This window comes from Trachypithecus francoisi, unplaced genomic scaffold (genome assembly GCF_009764315.1).
Source record: "Trachypithecus francoisi isolate TF-2019V2 unplaced genomic scaffold, Tfra_2.0 Contig00503, whole genome shotgun sequence".
Lineage (NCBI taxonomy): Eukaryota > Metazoa > Chordata > Mammalia > Primates > Cercopithecidae > Trachypithecus > Trachypithecus francoisi.
Window position 1 is genome coordinate 41,442 of NW_022680684.1, and position 19,928 is coordinate 61,369.

A 19,928-nucleotide genomic window follows, 5' to 3' on the forward strand; every position below is an offset into this window, starting at 1 on the left:
GAGAGAGGCCTTTTCTGATTGTCCCACTCAGCAGCACACTGAGGGGCTGGGCCATTGACCTGATGGGCTGGGGACCACAGCCCTGGCTCGTGTGCAGTTATTTCTTTTAAACATGTCTTATTTTGCGGTGATCTGGCAAGTAGGTTGAAACCAAGCCCTCCCTAGTTGCTCACCCGCCTGGGACTGCACAGGTGCCTGGGAGTCCGATGGCTGGCAGGCTGCCTTTTGAAGCTTGGCCTGGTGTCCCGGAGCTGTTGGTCGTCCTAGGAATCCAAGGAAAAGCTGCCAAATTCTGCGGCCACAGGAGGATCTTTGTCCTTCTTTTGCAGAAGCAGTAGGTGGATTTGCTCTGTTGAGCTGGGAGGAGGAATTTTTAGATTTCCTCTGGCTGAAGAGGTTAAAATGGAACCAACTACATCAATTCCCCAAAATTGGACTTTGAAGCAAGCTTTCAGAAAAACGGACTAGACTATTTTCTATGCGTAGAAGCAAATCCCTTGGGAACTTCTGGTGAATTTTAAGGTGCTTGTCTGTTTTGTTTCATTCTCCAATACTGAGAAGTCTTTGATAACTAGAAGCTGCCTGGGTAGATTAAGGCCTGAGGGGCAGCACTCCCCAGCAGAGCTAATCATTAAAACCAATAGAGGCCGGGCGCGGTGGCTCAAGCCTGTAATCCCAGCACTTTGGGAGGCCGAGACGGGCGGATCACGAGGTCAGGAGATCAAGACCATCCTGGCGAACACGGTGAAACCCCGTCTCTACTAAAAAATACAAAAAACTAGCCGGGCGAGGTGGCGGGCGCCTGTAGTCCCAGCTACTCGGGAGGCTGAGGCAGGAGAATGGCGTAAACCCGGGAGGCGGAGCTTGCAGTGAGCTGAGATCCGGCCACTGCACTCCAGCCTGGGTGACAGAGCGAGACTCCGTCTCAAAAAAAAAAAAAAAAAAAAAAAACCAATAGATCTGCCATCTGTAGTTTCTGTTTTGCGTTTTGAGGTGGAGGTCTTGCTATGTTGTCTCTAGGCTGGACTTGAACTCCTGGGCTCAGGCAGTCCTCCCGCCTCAGTCTCCTGAGTAGCTGGGAGTAGAGATGCATACCACTGCATCTGGCTTGATATCTCTGTTTTAAAACATTTTGCCTTCTCGCAATTATCTTGTATCTCTGGAGAAGAAAGGTGCCATTTTTCTGGCAGTGGAACTTGGAGCTGAGAAGGACCCTGGCTCCATCAGCGGGGGCTGGCGTCTAACATATGCTAGATCTTGAGATCCTTTAAATATTTTTTCTGATTGTGAGATTCAAACGTACTAATTATAAAGATTAGAACTTTACAGAAATGCATCATGTAGAATAGAAAGTGAAAGCTTCCCCCTCATTTCACCACTGCCCCATTCAGTGCCCGCAGAGATCATCAGTGTTCACAGCTGGGTGGCCATTCCTCCCATTTTCTTTTCTGTCTGTGGAAATAGTTTGTCTTTTAAATACATACATAGTTTAAAAGTATTTTTCAACAAAGTGAGATCCTATTGTAAATAAGATTTGCATCTTATTTGTAAATATGATCTTGATCCCCCCACCAGCTGTGTCTTAGAGATGGCCCCGTGCCCGTTGCGCAAGTGGCATTATTCTGACGCTTTCATAATACGTGACTGTTTACTTAGTGAGCTTTTGGGTTGTTCCATTTTTCACACTCACGGAGAATGCTGACATGTGGAGTCTCGTACATTAAACCCTTGCATCTGCATGGGGTTGTTTTCTTGGCATAGGTTCCTAGAAGTGGACTTGCTGGGCTGAATGGTTTGGGCATTCAGAGTGTCAACAGATATTGCCAAGTTGCTCTCTGGACAGGTGGTGACCATTTTAAATGATGCTGGTGTGTGGGGCAGCGGTGTCCCCACTGACACTCTCTGGACATCGACACTCTCTGGACATGATCAGTCTTTGTGGTTTCATTCAGTCATGGGGGTATCAAGTGATGGCTTATTTCATTTTGTATTTGTAAAAATTGTGAATGACAACAAGCTGTTTCTCCTGTGCTTGATACTAATTTGAATTTCTCCTTCTAATTATCTTTTTCATCCTTGCCCGTTTTTCTCTTCATTTGTGAAGCTTTTCCTTGTTGATTTATACGTGCTCTTGGTACACAGGGTTATTCCTCATTTGCTATATATATTGCAGATGTTTTCTCTCAGATGCCACTCGTCCTTTGATTTTGTTTAAAGACATCTTTGGCAATGTAAAAATTTGGAATTTTTACATTGTTAAAGCTATCAAGCTTGCTTTAATTACTCCTGAATTTTGTATCTTACTTAGAGAAGGGTTTCTCTACCCTAATATATATAACCACCCTCCTGCATGTTCTGTTAATACTTGATAGTCCAGATTTTTTTTACATTCACATCTCTTCTTTGATCTAAAATGTATTTTAGATACGGTGTGATTTGGGGATGTAGATTTTTCTTTATATATATAGGATTCCAACCTGATTTCCTAGTTAGCCACTTTGACCTCTCTGTTTTGGCAGGTTTGTCATGGGTTAAGTTGCTGCTGTGTTCTGAGTGTTTCTCCTGTGTTTCTGGATTCTCCATTCTAATTTACTGCTTTATTCTTGTGCCACTATCTACCATGTAAGGTACTGTGGCTTTTGGTAAGACCTAGTTATCTTAAAGGGCCATTACCTATTCATTCCTCTTCTTTTTTCATTTTCCCCAACCTTTCTTCTGTATTCCTTTGACTAGATAAGCTTTATTTTATTTAATTTATTTTTTTGAGACAGTGTCTTACTTTGTCACCCAGGCTGGATTGCAGTGGTGCGAACACGGCTCATTGCAGCCTTGACTTTCTGGGCTTAAGTGATCCTCCCACCTCAGCCTCCCAAGTAGCGGGGTCCACCACGCCTGGCTAGTTTTTGTGTTTTTTGTAGAGATGGGGTTTTTCCATGTTTCCCAGGCTGGTCTTGAGCTCCTGAGCTTAAGTGATCCTCACCTTGGCTCCCAATGTTCTGGGATTACAGGCATGAGCCACCCCACCCAGCCGCTAGATAAACTTTAGAATGAACTAAATTCATCCCATATTCTGATTGGGATTTTGATTGAGGTTGCTCTGTGGGTTTTATGGTGGGGGTTGGGGGTGGGGAGAGGAGATAGCTTTTGTGTTTTCTTCTCATCCGTATGTTGATTTGTTTGAAAGGTCCTTTACCTCCATCATTGGCGCTTCATTGCTTTATTCATGCGTGTCTGTGCGCCTCTCACGCCTGCTGCTGTTGTCACTGGGATCATCCTCTCCTCTTGCCTCGTTTTCTGGCTGATTATGGCTGGTCTGTAGAAAAACTGTTGCCTTTGAAATTTCTGGACTGCCTGCCCAGCTTGCTTCAGTCTCTCTGTTGATGTAAATGGTTTGGTCGTTCTTCCTCTTGTGTTTTTTGGTTGGAGAATCATTTGCCATTGTCGACCTTTCATTTCTGTTATTTATGCCTTTTGTTATGGGGTCCACTGTTTAGGGGTATTTGGTATTAGTCCACTCTGCGGTCCCTGAGGCTCTCGTGGCCTCCTCAGGAGGGCCTTTCTGCTTCATGGTCAGTGGGTTGGCTCTTTGACTGGGGGTCCCTGTAGCTCAGAAGTCCCCAGGGCAACCGCTGTGTCACAGAGTGGAAGCAGGCTGGTGGCCAGTGGAAGTGAGTTTTTTCCCCTGCGTGGCTGGAGCAAGCTGAAGGAGAGGGGTCTTGGGGAGTGGTTTCTCCAGGCAAGGGCGGTGGTCTGGCTCGGGCTGTCGCATGGGTGCTCACCCATGGCGGCCTTAGAGGATGTGGCTTGCTCTGCTGCTTGGCCCTCAGGTAGGGGGCTCAGAGAGTCTCCTCAGGTACTGTCAGTGGCTGTGGTGGTGGCAATGTCCGGGCCCATGCTAGCAAGCTGGCAGCCACTGGTAGCCTCGGCTCCTTCCCCAAACTGGTGGGGACCCCCAGGCAGTAGTGATGGCCGCCTGGGTGCACAGGCAGATGAGGTGGTAGTGGGAAGAGGGTAGTGTACAGCCCTGGTTCTCAAAGCAGGTGGTGGGGCCAGCATGTGGGACTCAGTGGCCAAAGGGACCATGGAGGTGGACCAAACTGGTTGAGGGAAGCCCCCGCCCTGACTGTGCCAGGAGATGCTTCCTGTGCCCCCACATTCCCACTGTGACCTGTGGCCCCAGAGGAGGCCCTGGAGTCTGTGATGCTCAGGGTCATCCTCAATTGTTTCCTGTCATTTATGTTCTAGCCTTGACCTTGGAGTGTCCACCCTGCAGGAGCTGCCGGTTACTGTGAGTTCCTCGTGCTTCCTTCTGACAAGTGGTAGGGAGTGGTTACTGCTAGGTTAGATTCTGTTATTTTGCACATCGTAGACTTTTTACACTATTTCCCAGGATTTTCATCTAGAGTTTTTGTTCAGGGTGTTACAGCTATCAATACCAGCTAACAATGTGTTTGTGGTGATGGGCATCATTTTTCTCATCTTAGGAGGTAAACCAGCCAACCTAGTGCCTTTTTCATGAAGGTACTGATGCTTGGGGACTTGGGACTGATGGGTGGGTGTTGCCAGGAATTCAGCCTCTTCCAACAGGCGTAGGGTGGTGTGATGTGGACCCATGTTATCCTCTGGTGGTAGGGCGGGGTGGGTGGCACCTGGAGGCATGGGGGTGGTCAGCCTTCCAGGAAGGTGATGAAGGGGAAAGGCAGAGGAGAGGAAGCCTACCTGGAGGCATGGGTTCAAGGCCTGGGTGTTTGTTAGTTTGTTGTCATCCCATCTGCTAGGCATCCATTCTCTGTTGAGGTCCCCAAATGCCCCATTTCTGGCTTCATTCAGGCGCAGTTTCTCTGCTTAGTGGAAGTGGAAGAGGTGGAATAGTTATCTATGCTGTCTTCAGAGCCAGTGGAGGCGGAGCTCGGCCAGCGTGTCACAGCCTAGTGGATGAGCAACCAGCAAGAGAACCCGCTCTTCCCTGTGGCTCCTAGACAACTCTGGTGGGAGGGTTGGCCAGGAGCAGGAGCAGGAACAGCACTGTGGACAGAGCTGGTTCCTGGAACATGGGAGGCCTGTAGAATGCCTGCAGAATCGACATGAAAGAGAGAGAGATCACACGAGCGCAAGCGTGCACAAGGCCAAGTAGTAGGCATGGCAGAGGGGAGATTCCAACCCCCTTCTGACTCCAGGGCCTATGAACTTCACCATCCAGTGGCAGGGCCTCTCAGCTGGAAATCAGTCACATGCTTCCCAGAAGGTATTTTTATGAGTCAATATACTTGACTTTGGGAATTGGCTATAAAGAGAAAATTTACTACAGGATTAAAGAAGTGTGTACCGGATTAATTTGGCAACCTCTTTTCTTTTCGAGACAGGATCTCACTGTGTTGCTCAGACTGGAGTGCAGATATGTGATCTTGGCTCACTGCAGCCTTGACCACTTGGGCTCAAGTGATCCTCCCACCTCAGCCTCCAGAGTAGCTGGGATCACAGGCACACACTTCCATATCCAGCTGACTTTTAAATTTTTCCTAGAGATGGGGTTTCACCACGTTGCCCAGATTGATCTCGAACTCTTCTGCCTCCCAAAGTTGGCAACCTCTGAATGTGCTGCTGAGAGCCACCTGTTTGCAAATGAACCATGAATATTTTTTATAGCTGAGGTTAATTTCACGTAGATAGAACACCGCTACAGGAGGCAGGGTGGGGTGAGGTCACAGAGCACTGGGCAGATAATCAAGACGGGGTCCCCTCGTTGCAGTCAAGCTGACCTCTTTTGGGGCTGTCTCCAGCTCAGTGGTGTCCACCTGCTATCTGCAGTCAGAGGATTGGGGTGTCCTAAGCTCTCTCCAGCTCTGAAATCTTTAACTGTCTGCTGAGTACAGTTGTCTGGAACCTTGCCTCCCCTGTCCCTATGGTTCTGCATGTTGCTGGGTGTTCTCAGGGACACCTGACTTTCCTGAGGGTCCCCAGCCCTGGGTGGGAGAAGAGGGTGTGTGACATCTGACACCCGGGAGTTGGTGGGTCTCCATTATCTGAGGAGGCTGTATTTCCGGGTTAGCTGGGCATGAGTGCAGTTTCAGTTGCATCCTTCCTTTCAGTTTGGGATGGGTTCTGAAATTTGTATTGCAAGTGATGAAAAAGGGGTAGGTGGCTTTTCATCTCAGTGGGGTTAGCTTTGTCATGGACCCCTGAGCTGAGAGATGGCATTATTAGAAGTCCAGTGCCTCAACCCATGCAGCCTTATTGAGGACTTATTTGTATCATTGTGTACAGAAAGCGAGCAATCTGTATGGGAACTTTTAGGATTCTTAGTGTAGGTGTGGGGCAACTCTGTGTGGGTGGGTTTAACATCTGCCCCCATATGCCTCACTTCCTGGGTATCACTGAGGAATGGCTCTTTGGTTTTCAAGTTTAAAGCCTTTTCTTGCCACAGTCAGCCTTTTATACAGAGCAGAGTGCTGGAAACAGGTTGCAGTGACAATGTTCCTGATGGGATGGGTTTTATTTCCAATGAATGGACTGTGACAACTTTTAGGTACTTTCATGTGACTCTTCTCACAACAGCCGATTTTCCTCTTATTTAATGGAAAATTAGTAGCTGAAACCTGCTTCACGTCTCTGCCCCCATGGTGGCCTGGGCGGACCCTGGCTTATCTCCTGGGGTGACTGTCAGACAGGCTGGCCACAGCCCAAGGAAGTGGAGGCAAAGGGGGCACCCCAGTCCAACCTCTAGGGCCCATGTGGTTTTTGTATTCAGGGCAGAATTGTTTTGCTGTTGGCTTTCAGCAGGAGCCAAGCAGAGCAGCTGTCTGTGGGCTCCCCTGTTGGCCAGGGATATTGACCAGGATGTAGAAGGAATCAGGCGGGAGCCCCTGGCGGGATGGTCATTGTGGTGTCTCTGCACCTAAGTGATTTGATTTCACAGACATCAATGCTCAGGATTGATCAATCTCAAGATCAGTGCTTGGGAAGGGTAGAGCTTGTGTCCCATCACAGATATGACTCCGAATCTGTGGGGACTCTCCCTGGGCTGACTCATAAAACGAATGGGCACCTGAGCCACTCTGTCTGATGCTGAAAACCAGGAGTGCTCGGGCGACCCTTGCAGCCATAAAGTCTGCCTTTCCCCAGGGGAATGGCTGCTGATGGTGTGTTTTCTATTTGAACCAACTCTAAAGGGGCCCACCCAAGTTTCAGAAAGAAACTCAGGTTCTTAACATATGCAGGGGGAACCCTTTCATTTCTAAAATCTGTTTAAAAATTTACTGTTGGTGAAAATATCCTCTTACGCATTTGCAGTGACACCTCCATCCTCACTGCAGTGCCCTGTGAGTGCAGGCCTGTGCCCGTGACCTGGCTGGACCCTGGGGTTTTCCTGAGCCACTGGCCCTGAGCTGCTTGTGCTGTCAACAGGGCAGCCCTCTGGTTCTGGATAAGAGGTTCTGCGTGTTCCTTACAGTTCAGAGCAGGTGTAGGCCATCTTCCCTGACTCCTGCCTTGTCCTCCAGTAGTAAGTCACGCCCCTGTCACTCCCTGATGGAACCACTCCACTGAGGTTGTTGATTTTACACTGAGGCTTCTCTTTGGGATACCCCAAGCTCGTGGTTACCCAATGGAGGAAAAATTCTGGGAGAATCGGCTGGTGAGATGCCTGACACCACTCTCCTGGCATCTGACATCAAGGATCCCTTAATTTTCTTAGTTTCTAAAAACTGTGGTAAATACACATAACAGGAAATTAACCATCTCAAATACTTGTAGGTGTATGATTCTGTGGCATTAAATATGCTCACAGTGTTGTGCAACCATCACCACCATCCATCTCCAGAACTTTCTTCATCTTGCAATCTGAAACTCTGTGTCCACTAACTCCCCCTTGCGCCTCCCCTAGCCCCCGGCAGCCACCATTCTACTTTCTGTCTCTGAATTTGATGACTCCAAGTGACACATCTGAGTGGACTCATACAATCATTTGTCTTTTTCCAACTGGCTTCTTTCACTTTCTGTGACGTCCTCAAGGCCCACCTGTGTTGTAGCGTGCGTCAGAACTTTCTTCCTTCTTAGGGCTGACTACTGTCCCCATTGTATGGGTAGACCACATTTTGTTGGCCATTCATCCCGCGGACATCGAGAATATCTCATAGGAGAAAGAGTCAAAGAAGCCAGTGCAGGCTTCATCTTGGCCACTCATACTCTCTGCGGCTCCACCCTCTGTGAGGGTTGGGTGGACAGGCTGAAGCTCCCTGCTCATCCTGCACTGAGCAGATGGGCCTGGTGCTGGGCACAGAGGATGCAAACTGGAGCAGGAGCCAGTTCCTGCCCTCAAAGTGAGGCAGCAACATGTCACATTAGTGCCAGTCTATCCGGGGCTTTATAAAGTTAAGAAAGAGCCTGTATCCATCCTGAAGGCTGTGTGACCACAGGGCTTCTAAAGGATGCTTCTGTATTCCCAGAGTTAGGTCGGAGCTCCTGGAAGGCTCTCTTTTATCCGAGTGCTCTTGCTAAGAATGGAAAGCCCCTCTGCGTGACTGCAGTAGCTGGTGCGATCCTCTGGTCACTCGCACCAGAGTCTGGGAGGTCGTGGCTTGAAAAGCTCACCTCTCATAATGGGATGCCAGTAAATATTATCCGAAGTTGATATACCCAGAAAGAGAGTTTAAAAATTATTTAGAGAGGTGGAAAATAACCCCCAGTAGAATGAAAATCAGAACTGACAAGGATGGCCAGCGGAGTGGGGAAGTCCAGACTGTGACAAGGATGGCCAGCGGAGTGGGGAAGTCCAGACTGGGGAATGTGATGTTTCATTATAAGGTCTTTCAGCATTTGCTTACTTTGGTCTGAGTGAAAGAATTTTCTCATTTTTTTGAGGGCCATGTATAGCAAAAGGCTCACCATCTGTCAGACACACTGGTCAGTTCTCCTGGCAAGACAGAGTTGGAGGTTTCTGTCCTCAGGTGGGTGGGCAGGGACAGCAGTTTGCTGTAAGGTATCCAACAGCACCAGGGGCAGGAAATGAAAAGTACTCGGTGATTGGTGGGATAATGGTATCTAGCACAATGATTCCTGCCAAAATCTTAATGGTGGCTGGGCGTGGTGGCTTGCGCATGTCATCCCAGCACTTTGGGAGGCCAAAGTGGGTGGATCACTTGAGGTCAGGAGTTCAAGACTAGCCTGGCCAACATGGTGAAACTCTGTCTTTACTAAAAAATTACAAAAATTAGCCGGGCGTGGTGGCATGCACCTGTAATCCCAGCTACTCGGGAGGCTGAGGCAGGAGAATTGCTTGAACCTGGGAGGCAGAGGTTGCAGTGAGCCAAGATCGCGCCACTGCACTCCAGGCTGGGTGACAGAGCGAGACTGCATCTCAAAAAAAAACCACACACACAGAAAAACAAAAACAAAAAAATCTTAATGGTGTGCAATACATGAGAATGCTGCCTCAGTCAGATAGGACTAGCATTTTTCAGCAACCTTCAAGGTCTTGTGTCACAGGAATGAAGATCCGAGTATTTCCCACCCATGGAGGGGTTGGTGAAGGAGTTTTCAATCCCGGGCACCCTGGGCTGTGCTGAAAGCCTCTGCGTCACACCGCCTGCGTTAGTTGGGAAAGAGAGCTCCCACTGTTCTCTTAACTCTTGTCCTTTTGTACCACAGCAAGTGCTTTCCTGGAGATCAGAACCACGACTGGGTTTAACATCATCTTTGGAAATCCTAAAAGGCAATGAAGCGATTTCTCTCTCTCTCTCTTTTTTTTTTTTTTGATACAGCTGTGTCAGTTTGAAATTTTATTTTCATATCAGTTCTAATAGTGTATCTGCTTGACATAGTTTCTGTTAAATGGGCTTGATAAGAAGCTATTTAAAAATTCAGATATTTAGAGTTTCAGGGCCCGTCATCTTGATTTTTGGAGCAGTACCTCAATTTCATACAGTGTTATTCTTTTCCAGAAAGATGGGTCACTGAATAATTTACATTTTATGGTTGTTTTCTGAGGAGCTATTTCTAGTTATAGATGGTAAACATCTTCTAGGTTTTGCAGTAAGAAATAATTGATTATGTCAGAAAAAAAGAACCATAAGAAGATGTGATTTGAATTTTGAGTTCCTGTAAGTACCTTCTGGAGCAGAAGGTTTTGTCTTCATGGATTCTGCGTCTTGGATTTGGGGACTCTGTTGCACTGAGCTGTGCTCTGTGGGGAGGAGCCTGTGGCAGAACAGTTTGGGTTCTGCTGGCCGCCTCTCACTGTATTCAGGGAGGCTGGGTCCCAGAGAAAGGTGACAGCAGTTAGGTCTCGTTGGGAAGAAAACTCGGCTACCAACCCTGGACCATTTTGCTTCCCCTGAACAAATAAGATAGTCATTTGCCTGCTTTGAGGGACGGTGCCTGTGGTTCGCACAGGACGAGGTGGCAGCTGGCTTGCCTGCTGGCCTGCTTGGTGGAGATAAGATGTTCAGACCTGCCGCTGCTTTTCAGGGGTGGTGGAGGGAATTAATGCACTTCCTTCTGTCCCCCAATCTCATTTACATGTCTCTGGAGCTGAACATGTATTATTTTGCTTTCTTCATCTCAATAGAGCTTTTAAATTAGGTGTTGCTTAAGCCATTCAGAAATGTTTCACATTTAAAAAGACAAAAGGTAGTTGCTGCCATGACTCCTTCACCCACCCCTACACCGTGGCCTTGTGGGACAGTCCTCCCTTGGCTGTGCTGAGCCCCTCTGGAAGTGTTTCTGATTCTAATCAGAAGTGGAGCAGTTTCAGTGCTGATTATAGGTTCATGTTAGTGATGAACTTGGGTGGAGATGGGGACACAGCTTGTTCTCTGCTCCTGGACTCTCATCCAGGATCCTGAGCTGCCAGGAGCCTGGCCACTCCCGCCCCGAGCCCTGCCTTGGCTGAGCTGGTCACCGCTGCGTGTCCCGGGCTGCCGGGCTGCCTGTCACCTGCAGTGCACAGGTGTGCATGTGTGTGCATACATACATGCACCACACACACCATGCCCACCTCACACACCCCATACACACCACACACCAACCACACACATTGCACACACCCCGTACATACCACACACCACAAACACTACACCATGCACACAAAACATACACACTCAACCCTTCCACACTACATTACACTCCACACCCACCACATCACACTCCACACACAGCACACACACAGCACATTCACGTCACACCACACCACATACCACACACCGTGCACAGTACACTCCACACACTCCCCATACCTTCCAGGATGCCCTGCAACCATACATACACACACGCCACACACCCACACCATACTACACATTTACCACATACACACCACATACCTCCGCCACACACATTTGCATCAAACTACTCACTGAATGAAACTGAATGATTGTTTTCCCACATTAATACTGCCGCCTGCGTACCCCTGGCTGTCCTGGCCGGCACATCCCCTGGTCCTGCCCTCCCTTGGGTCAGCACTGCCTCCTGTGTTTCGGGTGTCTCTGGCTGTGCCCTGTGGTGTGCTCAGGTCCTGATTGCATGGGAGGCTGGCTCCTCTGCTCCAGTGGCTGCCTTCCTGGAGGAGACCAGCCTGTTTGCCACCTCTCCTGATGCCCAGAGCAGCAGCCCGTGTGGGAAGACCTGCTTCCTCCCCTGCCGTCTGCCCCTCCTCACATGTCATTTTGTCTCAGTGCTGACATCTCCCCAGCTAGAAAAGGAGACCCTCAAAGACGCACAGGTGGGTTTGATTATAATGCCGGTGTATATTAAATGTGTTTTGGTGAAACACTCAACCAGTACATACATCTTTAATAAAGTAAAATATCCAGGCCTCCTCTGCTCCCACCTCTCTCCCCGCTCCCCTCCACAGAGGACATGGCTGACAAGCCTTTGGGGGTTTCCCCTTTCTGTGTGCCTTTGCGAGGTGTATGGGCTGGGCAGTGTGTGTATTCTCTAGCCATCTTGACGGACCTGTAACTGGGATCTACACACATGTGTTCGCTGTAGCTCGCTTGCTCTTTTCCCTAAAAAATAGGCCTGTAAGATCCCTCCCTGTAGTGCGCGTTGCCCTGCCTCTTTAAAAACGCTGTCGACTCTTCCAGTGCGTGAACTCTGCCATCATTTATTTAATATTCTCTTATTTATGGGTACTTAGGTTGTTTCCAGTTTTTTAAAAGATTGCTGCAATGAAAATCTTCAGCTGTCATTTTTCACATTGCTGTGGGAGAACGTGGTGGGAGGTGCTGTGGTGGTGGAGTGGCCCCACGCATAGCCAGGCTTTGTGGGATTCTGACTCTGTCCTTGCCAATGTTCCTCCCCACAGTGGCTGCCTCCGGGGAATGATGGCCGCGGGAGCGCCCGCCATGCCCCACCGGAAGTGTCTACCATGGCCCAGCGGAAGCGTGAGAGTGCGGGGAGCGGCGTGTTGGATCACGGGGCTAGGCCGGGTCCTGTCTCCCACAGCCAGGAGCCTGAGAGCGAGGACGTGGAGCTGCCCTTGGAGGGCTACGTGCCCGAGGGCCTGGAGCTGGCCGCCGTGTGGCCAGGGAGCACCCCGCACAAGGAGCAGGAATGCTACAACCACAGCCCCAATGGGGACTCCAGTTCCGACTACGTGAACAACATCTCCGTGGAGGAGGACTATGACCAGGGCCTCCCTGAAGAGGAGGAGGGCATTACCTACTACATCTACTGCCCTGAGGACGACAGCTACCTGGAGGGCATGGACTGCAATGGGGAGGAGTACCTGGCCCACGGTGCGCACCGCATGGACACTAACGGGTGCCAGGATGCGGTGGAGTGGACGAACTGGGCGGGCCCACACCCCCATGGTCACGGGGCTAAAGCGGCCAGGACTACCCGGATGGCCAACTGCCCATTCTGGAGGATGAGCCCTCCATCCTGGAGTCCCACGACCAGGAAAAAGATGGTCACTACTGTCCCAGCAAAGAGGGCTGCCAGGACTACCACCCTGCGGAGGCTAACGGGAACACCAGTGCTTCTGCTTACCCTCTGAGGCGCGGGGACAGGGACCTGGAGGACATCGACCAGATCGTGTCTGAGAACAAGATGAGCCTGAGCATGACCAGCATCACCAGTGCCAGTGAGGCCAGCCCCGAGCATGGACCTGAGCTGGGGCCTGGGGACTCTGCAGAGGCCTGCCCGCACAGCAAGGCCACCTGCAGCCCCAGCAGGTAGGAGGCGAGGCCCAAGTCGCTGAACCTCCTTCCCAAGGCCAAACACCCTGGAGACCCCCAGAGAGGCTTCAAGCCCAAGACCAGGACCCCAGAAGAGAGGCTGAAGTGGCTCCCGGAGCAGGTAGGACTCTGGCTGTCCCAGGGAAGGGAGCAGAGGGGCCCAAGAGCAGGGGACCTCAGGGTACAGGCCTTGCAGATGCTGAAGCGAGGGAGTGGGGGGTGCTAGGTTCCTTACAGTTCTGATGGTGGCTGAGCTTGTCATTGGTCCAGTTGGGAGACGTGTTGTGTGGATGCTCCGGCCACTCTTAAGCTCACCCCTCAGACTCAGGAGTGAAGCCGATTGAGGGCTGAGTGGCGACTCGTGTATCGCAGAAGAAACCCCTCCTCCCACCCTAGAAGAGAGATTCGATTTCTTGCCCACTGCCCTGGGTCTGCTCATGGTGGGATAGTGTCTGGGAGAGCCCCTCCATCCTCAGGGGTGTACTCATCCTCAGGGGTGTACTCAGACCAGCAGGGCAGTGGCAAAGACGTAGGGGTGATGCTGCTCACACACTGCTGCGGCCAGTGGTGGGTGGCCTGGTGGCTGGGGTGGGGGCCAGAGTGCATTTCACAGTGGACGCGTCTCTGAAAGCCCGGGAACCTTGGCCTGATGGGCAATTAGCTGTGAATAACTATTTGGAAAATGATTTTTTGAAGGTTTGACAAAACCTGAGGGAAGAAACGCATGTTAATGAGGGCAGTGAATGTCAGCATAACTGTATTTTAATTATGGCAAAGTCAGCATGCATTCTGATAAACACATTTGAAAAGCTGCCTTCCAAAAAAAAAAAAAAAAGCTTCACTGTAAGTATATAAAGAAGATATGATTATTGGACTTGTGTGAAGGAACTTGTATTTGGCCAATTATGTGGACTGCTTTCATATTTTTAAAAGCCTTAACTATTAAACATTTTTTCCAAGAAGAATTCATGAATTTGAGTGTGTGTGTGTGTGTGTGTGTGTGTGTGTGTGCTGAGAGCTTGGGTTTGGAATGGAAATCTTATTGACTCTTGGATTTTCAGCACTTGTATTTTAATGTCTTGTGTTCTCTCTAAAGAATGTTAAGTGTCAGTTGACTTCACTTTGGGGGTGTTCCTGTCATTCACAGCAATTCCGTGTTTACAGGGGGCTGTGGGACGCATAGGAAGTCCCATGGTGATGGGATGGCAGGCATGGGAATTTTACCCCAAAGCATTCAGATTGCAACCATTGCTAGTCAGTGACTATGAAAAGACATGGGACTATGGTAATAGGGGACTGACCAAAAATAACTCCTAATCCTATGTCAGATAATACCATGGGCAGCTCAGGAAAACTACGCACAACTCAGACATTTGCAGAAAGGAGATGTGGAACGGAATGGAGCCCCTGGGCTGATAGAGGCCTCCAGGACCTGCCACACCCATGTCTGTCCCCAATTCCCCAGTCAACCTTCACAGAAGAGAAGTTGATCTCCCTCCAGCTGAGACCAAGCCAATGCCCAAACTGTTGGAGCTGAAGGATGTTTGGGCTAGGCTCACAGAAGCTGTTCCGCTCCTCCAGTGTCAACAGCTACCCATGGTTCAGGTCTCTGTCTGGTCCTGGCCCTTTTTTTTTCAAGATGGAGTCTTGCTCTGTTGCCCAGGCTGGAATGCAATGACATGATCTCAGCTCACTGCAATCTCTGCCTCCCGTGCTCAAGCAATTCTCCTGTCTCAACCTCCCAAGTAGCTGGGATTACAGGCACCTGCAATCATGCCTGGCTAATTTTTGTATTTTTGTAGAGACAGGGTTTCACCATGTTGGCCAGGGTGGTCTTGAACTCCTGACCTCAGGTGATCCGCCCACCTCAGCCTCCCAAAGTGCTGGGGTTGCAGGTGTTAGCCACTGCACCCAGCCTTGTCCTGGGCCTTTTAAGAGACACTGGGTGCTGACTCACTTCTGGGTCTGCCCCATGAGTGTCCCGCCAGGTCTGCTCTGGGTGCAGCCAGGCTGTGCAGGGCCAGGAGCCTGAGCTGGACTTAAGGTGGGGAGACACTGCTGCCCAAGAGCTGCTCGGGTGCAATGTCAGGGTGGAGGCTGTTCCCATGTGTGGCGGCATCACTCATTTACTCTCTTGTTTCATCAGCCTCTGTACTTTGGCTCATGTCCTTGCAAGTGGCCTCTGATTCTGCCTCTAGAGCCTGTCTGCCCCCTCTTGATTCATTCATTGGGCCCCAAGTATGTGAACGATAGCATACTGGCCACTTTTAGAAATATCTGTGTTCATCTTCAAGAGAGGGGGGTCATCTAGCCACTCCCCAGCCCTCAAAACCCACTCCACAGACAAAGTAATGGCAGGTCAGGGCTCCTCTTGCTCTTCTGAACCGCAGGCATAGTGAACACAGTACAAAAGAAAAGGATTTCACACGCAATAGAATTTCATTCACCCTGAAAAAGGAAGGAAATTCTGACATAGGCTACATTGTGGATGAACCTTGAGGACATCCTGCTAGAGCCAGTCACAAAAGGACAAGTTCTGTGTGATTCCACTTCTCTGAGGCACCCACAGTAGAATCACAGAAACAGGAAGTAGAATGGGGGTGGCCAGAGGCTGGAGAGAGCAGGGAGTGGGGAGCTGTTGTCTAATGGGTACAGAGGTTCAGTTGTGAAGATGGAAAAGTTGTGGAGACGCATGATGGTGAAGATCGCACAACAGTGTGAATGTGCTTAGTGCCACTGAGCTCTACACCTAAAAATGGTTAAGATGGTAAATTTTATGTTATGTATACTTACCACAATAAAAGAAATAAGAAATAAAAGGTTTTTGGATGATGAACTGGTTCAAGCCGGTTTGGATCCTCTAAAACTAAGTTGAGCCAGTCTGCACCCATGTAGCCGGAATCACACTGTATTAGGCTGTTCTAGCACTTCACATGGTGAGAGTGGCGGGGAGAGAGAGAGTGATTGATTGATCAGGGGGCTGTACGGGCGGAGTGCTACACACTTTTAAACAACCAGATCTCTTGTGAACTCAGAGCAGGAGTTCACCTATCACCAAGAGGATGGCCCAAGTTATTTGTGAGGGAGTCTCCCCATGATCCAGACACCTACCTCCCACCAGGCCCCACCACCAGCATTGGGGATTGCATTTCAGTGTGAGATTGAGGTGGGGACAGATATCCAAACTGTATCACCCACAAGGAAGCAAAAACATTTTGAGCCAATCAAAACTGTTTGGATGTAGCCACAGTAGGGATGAGCTGTGATTACACCCATTCAGGCCTGTGGACCTGTGGACCTGTGGGCCTATGGAGCTGGCGTGTGTGGTCATGGGGCAGTGGGTTGGCACATCCCTGGGAGATTTCGGGAGGACATTCAAGGCCAAAATGAGCCCTGAGTAAATAATATAGCCATATCCTGAGCGGGAGGTGGGGAGCCTCCCCTTATCTCCTGAGCGGGAGGTCTTGTGTGAGTCATGATCCCACCTTGGCAGGACTGGAAGGAACATAGATCCTACAGGCGATGGCTCATAGTAAAGTGGTTGTGGTCATGCCTTGTGAGTGTCATTAAAATAAACATACGTTGTTAAATCCACCATTAAATAACAGCTATTTCTGCTATCCTCTCGCCTTTTCCACAAATTTAAGTATCCTAGGTATTCTCTGTATATTCATGAAAGTAGACAGGTAGATGTAGTGAAGTTAACTGGATCATTGGTATCTTCTTTATATGTCATCTAGTGAAACTTGTTTTTCAAATTATGAGTTGTAGGAGTTTGTTTTAATGTCTATAGCCTTAGGCAGTTCCATCAAGACTGAACTCAGTTTTTTTTTTTTTCTTATTAGGACTAATCTTATTGACCAGAACTGTGGACTCCTCATATTAGGAGAACAGAGATTTGGCCTGTGTAAATGAGTGGAAGGTGAATACTATAGAAAATGTCCTCTGGAAATTGAAGTCTAATATTGACTTACTATTGATTGTTTAATTTCCTTTTGGCTTGGGTACCATCGTTGCATTCATTTTTCAGATGTCAAGCAAGTTTTCTCAGAATGTGTACAGGGCTCAAGGCCAAGTGTGGAGGTCACTGGGTGAATACAGGAGAGGTCACAGGTCAAGCCTCCTAGGAGAACTGTAGGCTTGAGCCTCCTGGAGCCATGTGATTGATTTTTAGCCCCAGTAGGTTGCTGTCATTAAACTATGCACGCAGGGCTTCTTGCTTTTAAGTTAGCAGGATGGAAAAATTGCAGGTGTTTGCAGCAAATATGTAGAAGCAGCCATGCTGGCCCCTAAGCAATGGTATTAGAAAGGGTTGGTGACGATTTTCTCATTTGAGAATTGAACAAAACCAAATGGAATTCTCTCTAGTTCTGCAGCACTGGGGGCTGTAAGCGGCAGAGCTCCCACTTTCCCCACAGATGGACCCAGAGTGGCACCTGGTATGTAAGGCAGGTGACCAGGAGAAGAGGGTGTCAGTGGTTGATGGGCGGGTGCCTCTGCTACCTGGTTGACCCAGCCCCTTCCTGGGTCATCTCCCACTTTGCCTGGGTGTCAGTCACTGGAGGGTTAGCTCAGTACAAGCCGGAGGGTGACCTCCGCAGAGCTTGGGTGAAGGGGCTCTCATAGGGCATATGTTTGAGACCCTTACAGGGCTCTCCTTGCTCTTGCTTCTCCCATTATTTTTAAACTGTAGGAACACACATGGGACACAGAGTTTACCATTTTAAAGTGTATAGTTCAGTGGCATTTTGTACAATGTTGTGCAACCACCTCTGATATTTAGTTCCAGAACATTTTCACTGCCCCCAGAGGAGACCCTGTACTTATTAAACGGTCACTCCCCGTTCTTCCCTTTCCCCTCAATCCCCACAATGAAAAATCTGTTTTCTCTCACTGTGGATTTGCCTATTCCGGATAATCCATAAAGATGGGATCAGACAACATGTGCCCATTAGTGTCCGGCTTATTTCACCAGCATAATGTTTTCAGGGTTCATCCCTGTTGTAGCGCATGTCAGTACTTCGTTCATTTTTGTGGCTGAATGATATTCCACTGAATGGCTGTAATTTTTTATTTTTATTTTTATGTTTTTGAGATGGAGTTTCCCTCTTGTCGCCCAGGCTGGAGTGCAGTGGTGCAGTCTTGGCTCACTGCAGCCAAATGGCTGCATTAAGTTGTATTTATCCACTCATCCACTGAGGGACATTTGAGTTGTTTCTACCTTTTGATTAATGTGAATACTGCTGCTGTGGCCATGTGTGTACAAGCTTTTGGGAAATTTTATTTGGATAGTCATAACTCGAAGTTTTGTTTTGGTTATTTATTGTTGCTTAACCAATTATCCCGAAACTTAATGGCATGAAACAGCAAATTTGTCTATCTCTCACTATTGTGTGGGTTGATGGGCTAGCTGGACAGTTTTTCTGCTGGTCTCATTTGGGAGCGCTCACCGTGCGGTTAGATGGTGGCAGGGACTGGTCGTCTAGATGCTCAGCTGCAGTGGAATGTCTGAGACGACTTCTTCACCCACAGGTCTGCTGCCTTGGGGTTTCTTCCTGGGGCCTTTCTACATAGCATCTTATCCTCTTGGGCCTCTTCATGTAGCTTTTCTTTCTCCACGAAGATAGTCAGTTCTCATTTTTGGCTTCCAGAAGCACAAAAGTGCAAGCTGTCAGGTGTCCTTAAGGCTTAGACCTGGAACACATCCAGTGTCATTTCTCCCACATTCTATAGGTTAAAGTAAGTCTCAGAGCCAACCTAGATTCACTGTGGAATGGGCCCTTCCAAGGACGTGAATGATGGGAGTTGTGGCTCATTGGGGACCAACTCCAAAGATGAAGCCTGAGTTCTAAGAACTTTTTCTTCTCTGATTATTCCTTATTCATATTCTGCTTTTTGTTTTATAGATGTAATATATTCACAAGTGTCTTTAAGGAGCTATTTTGATACTTTTTTGTCCTCTCCCTAGCGTCTCTTTTTTCTTTAATAATTTTTTTCTTAGTTTATTTTGGTCTTATTTTTCTTTCAAAAGCATTTCCTCAAATATCTATTCTATGTCGCTCATCATTTGTAGTCTTTTTTAAAATTCCCTCTTTTGTTCATTCATATTTGAGAGAGGCACTAAAAGACTGATTGGGAGGCTGGGTGTGGTAGCTCACATCTATAATCTCAGCATTTTGGGAGGCTGAGATGGGAGGATCACTTGAGCCCAGGCGCTCAAGACTAGCGTGGGCAACATAGTGAGACCCCTATCTCTACAAAAAATAAAAAATTAACTGGGTTTGGTGGCACCCGCCTGTAGTCCCAGCTACTGAGGAGGCTGAGGCAGGAAGATCACTTGAGCCTGGGAGGTTGAGGCTGCAGTGAGCTATGATCATGTCACTACATTCCAGCTTGGGCGAAAGAGTGAGACACTGTCTCAAAAAAAAAAAAAAAAAATGGGAGTTCTTTGTGGTCAAGACTTGTCAACTGATAGCTTTTAGGAGGAAGGGTTTTTAGGAGGAATTTATGTTGATTCCCAGTTGTTGTCCCCACCCCTCTATCTTATCTCCTTGTGCCATCATAAATGATGGCAGGAACGACTCCATTCCTCTGGGGATGAAATCTCCGTTCTCTTGCCTGAGGTAGATGTATATTTGCTTGGTTCTGCTTAAGGAGATGGGGGAGAGCAGTGCGTTTCAGGGCCTGGAAAATGTGTTCTGTATGTAGGCTTTTGGTTAATCTGTTTACAGTCTTGCCTATCAGTCCCACTCTCCG

General features: G+C 48.7%; 1 protein-coding gene across 1 annotated transcript in view; it reads left to right on the top strand.

Annotated features, from left to right (window-relative positions):
• The first annotated feature begins 206 nt into the window (after positions 1-206).
• Positions 207-19,928, top strand: part of LOC117084698 — a 32,590-nt gene continuing 12,868 nt past the window's right edge. The window contains exons 1-4 of the mRNA XM_033213290.1: positions 207-334; positions 4,246-4,288; positions 11,504-11,713; positions 12,299-13,293. Coding sequence (XP_033069181.1) covers positions 207-334; positions 4,246-4,288; positions 11,504-11,713; positions 12,299-12,991 — 1,074 coding nt within the window. The 3' untranslated portion in view covers positions 12,992-13,293. The remainder of the gene's footprint in view (positions 335-4,245; positions 4,289-11,503; positions 11,714-12,298; positions 13,294-19,928) is intronic.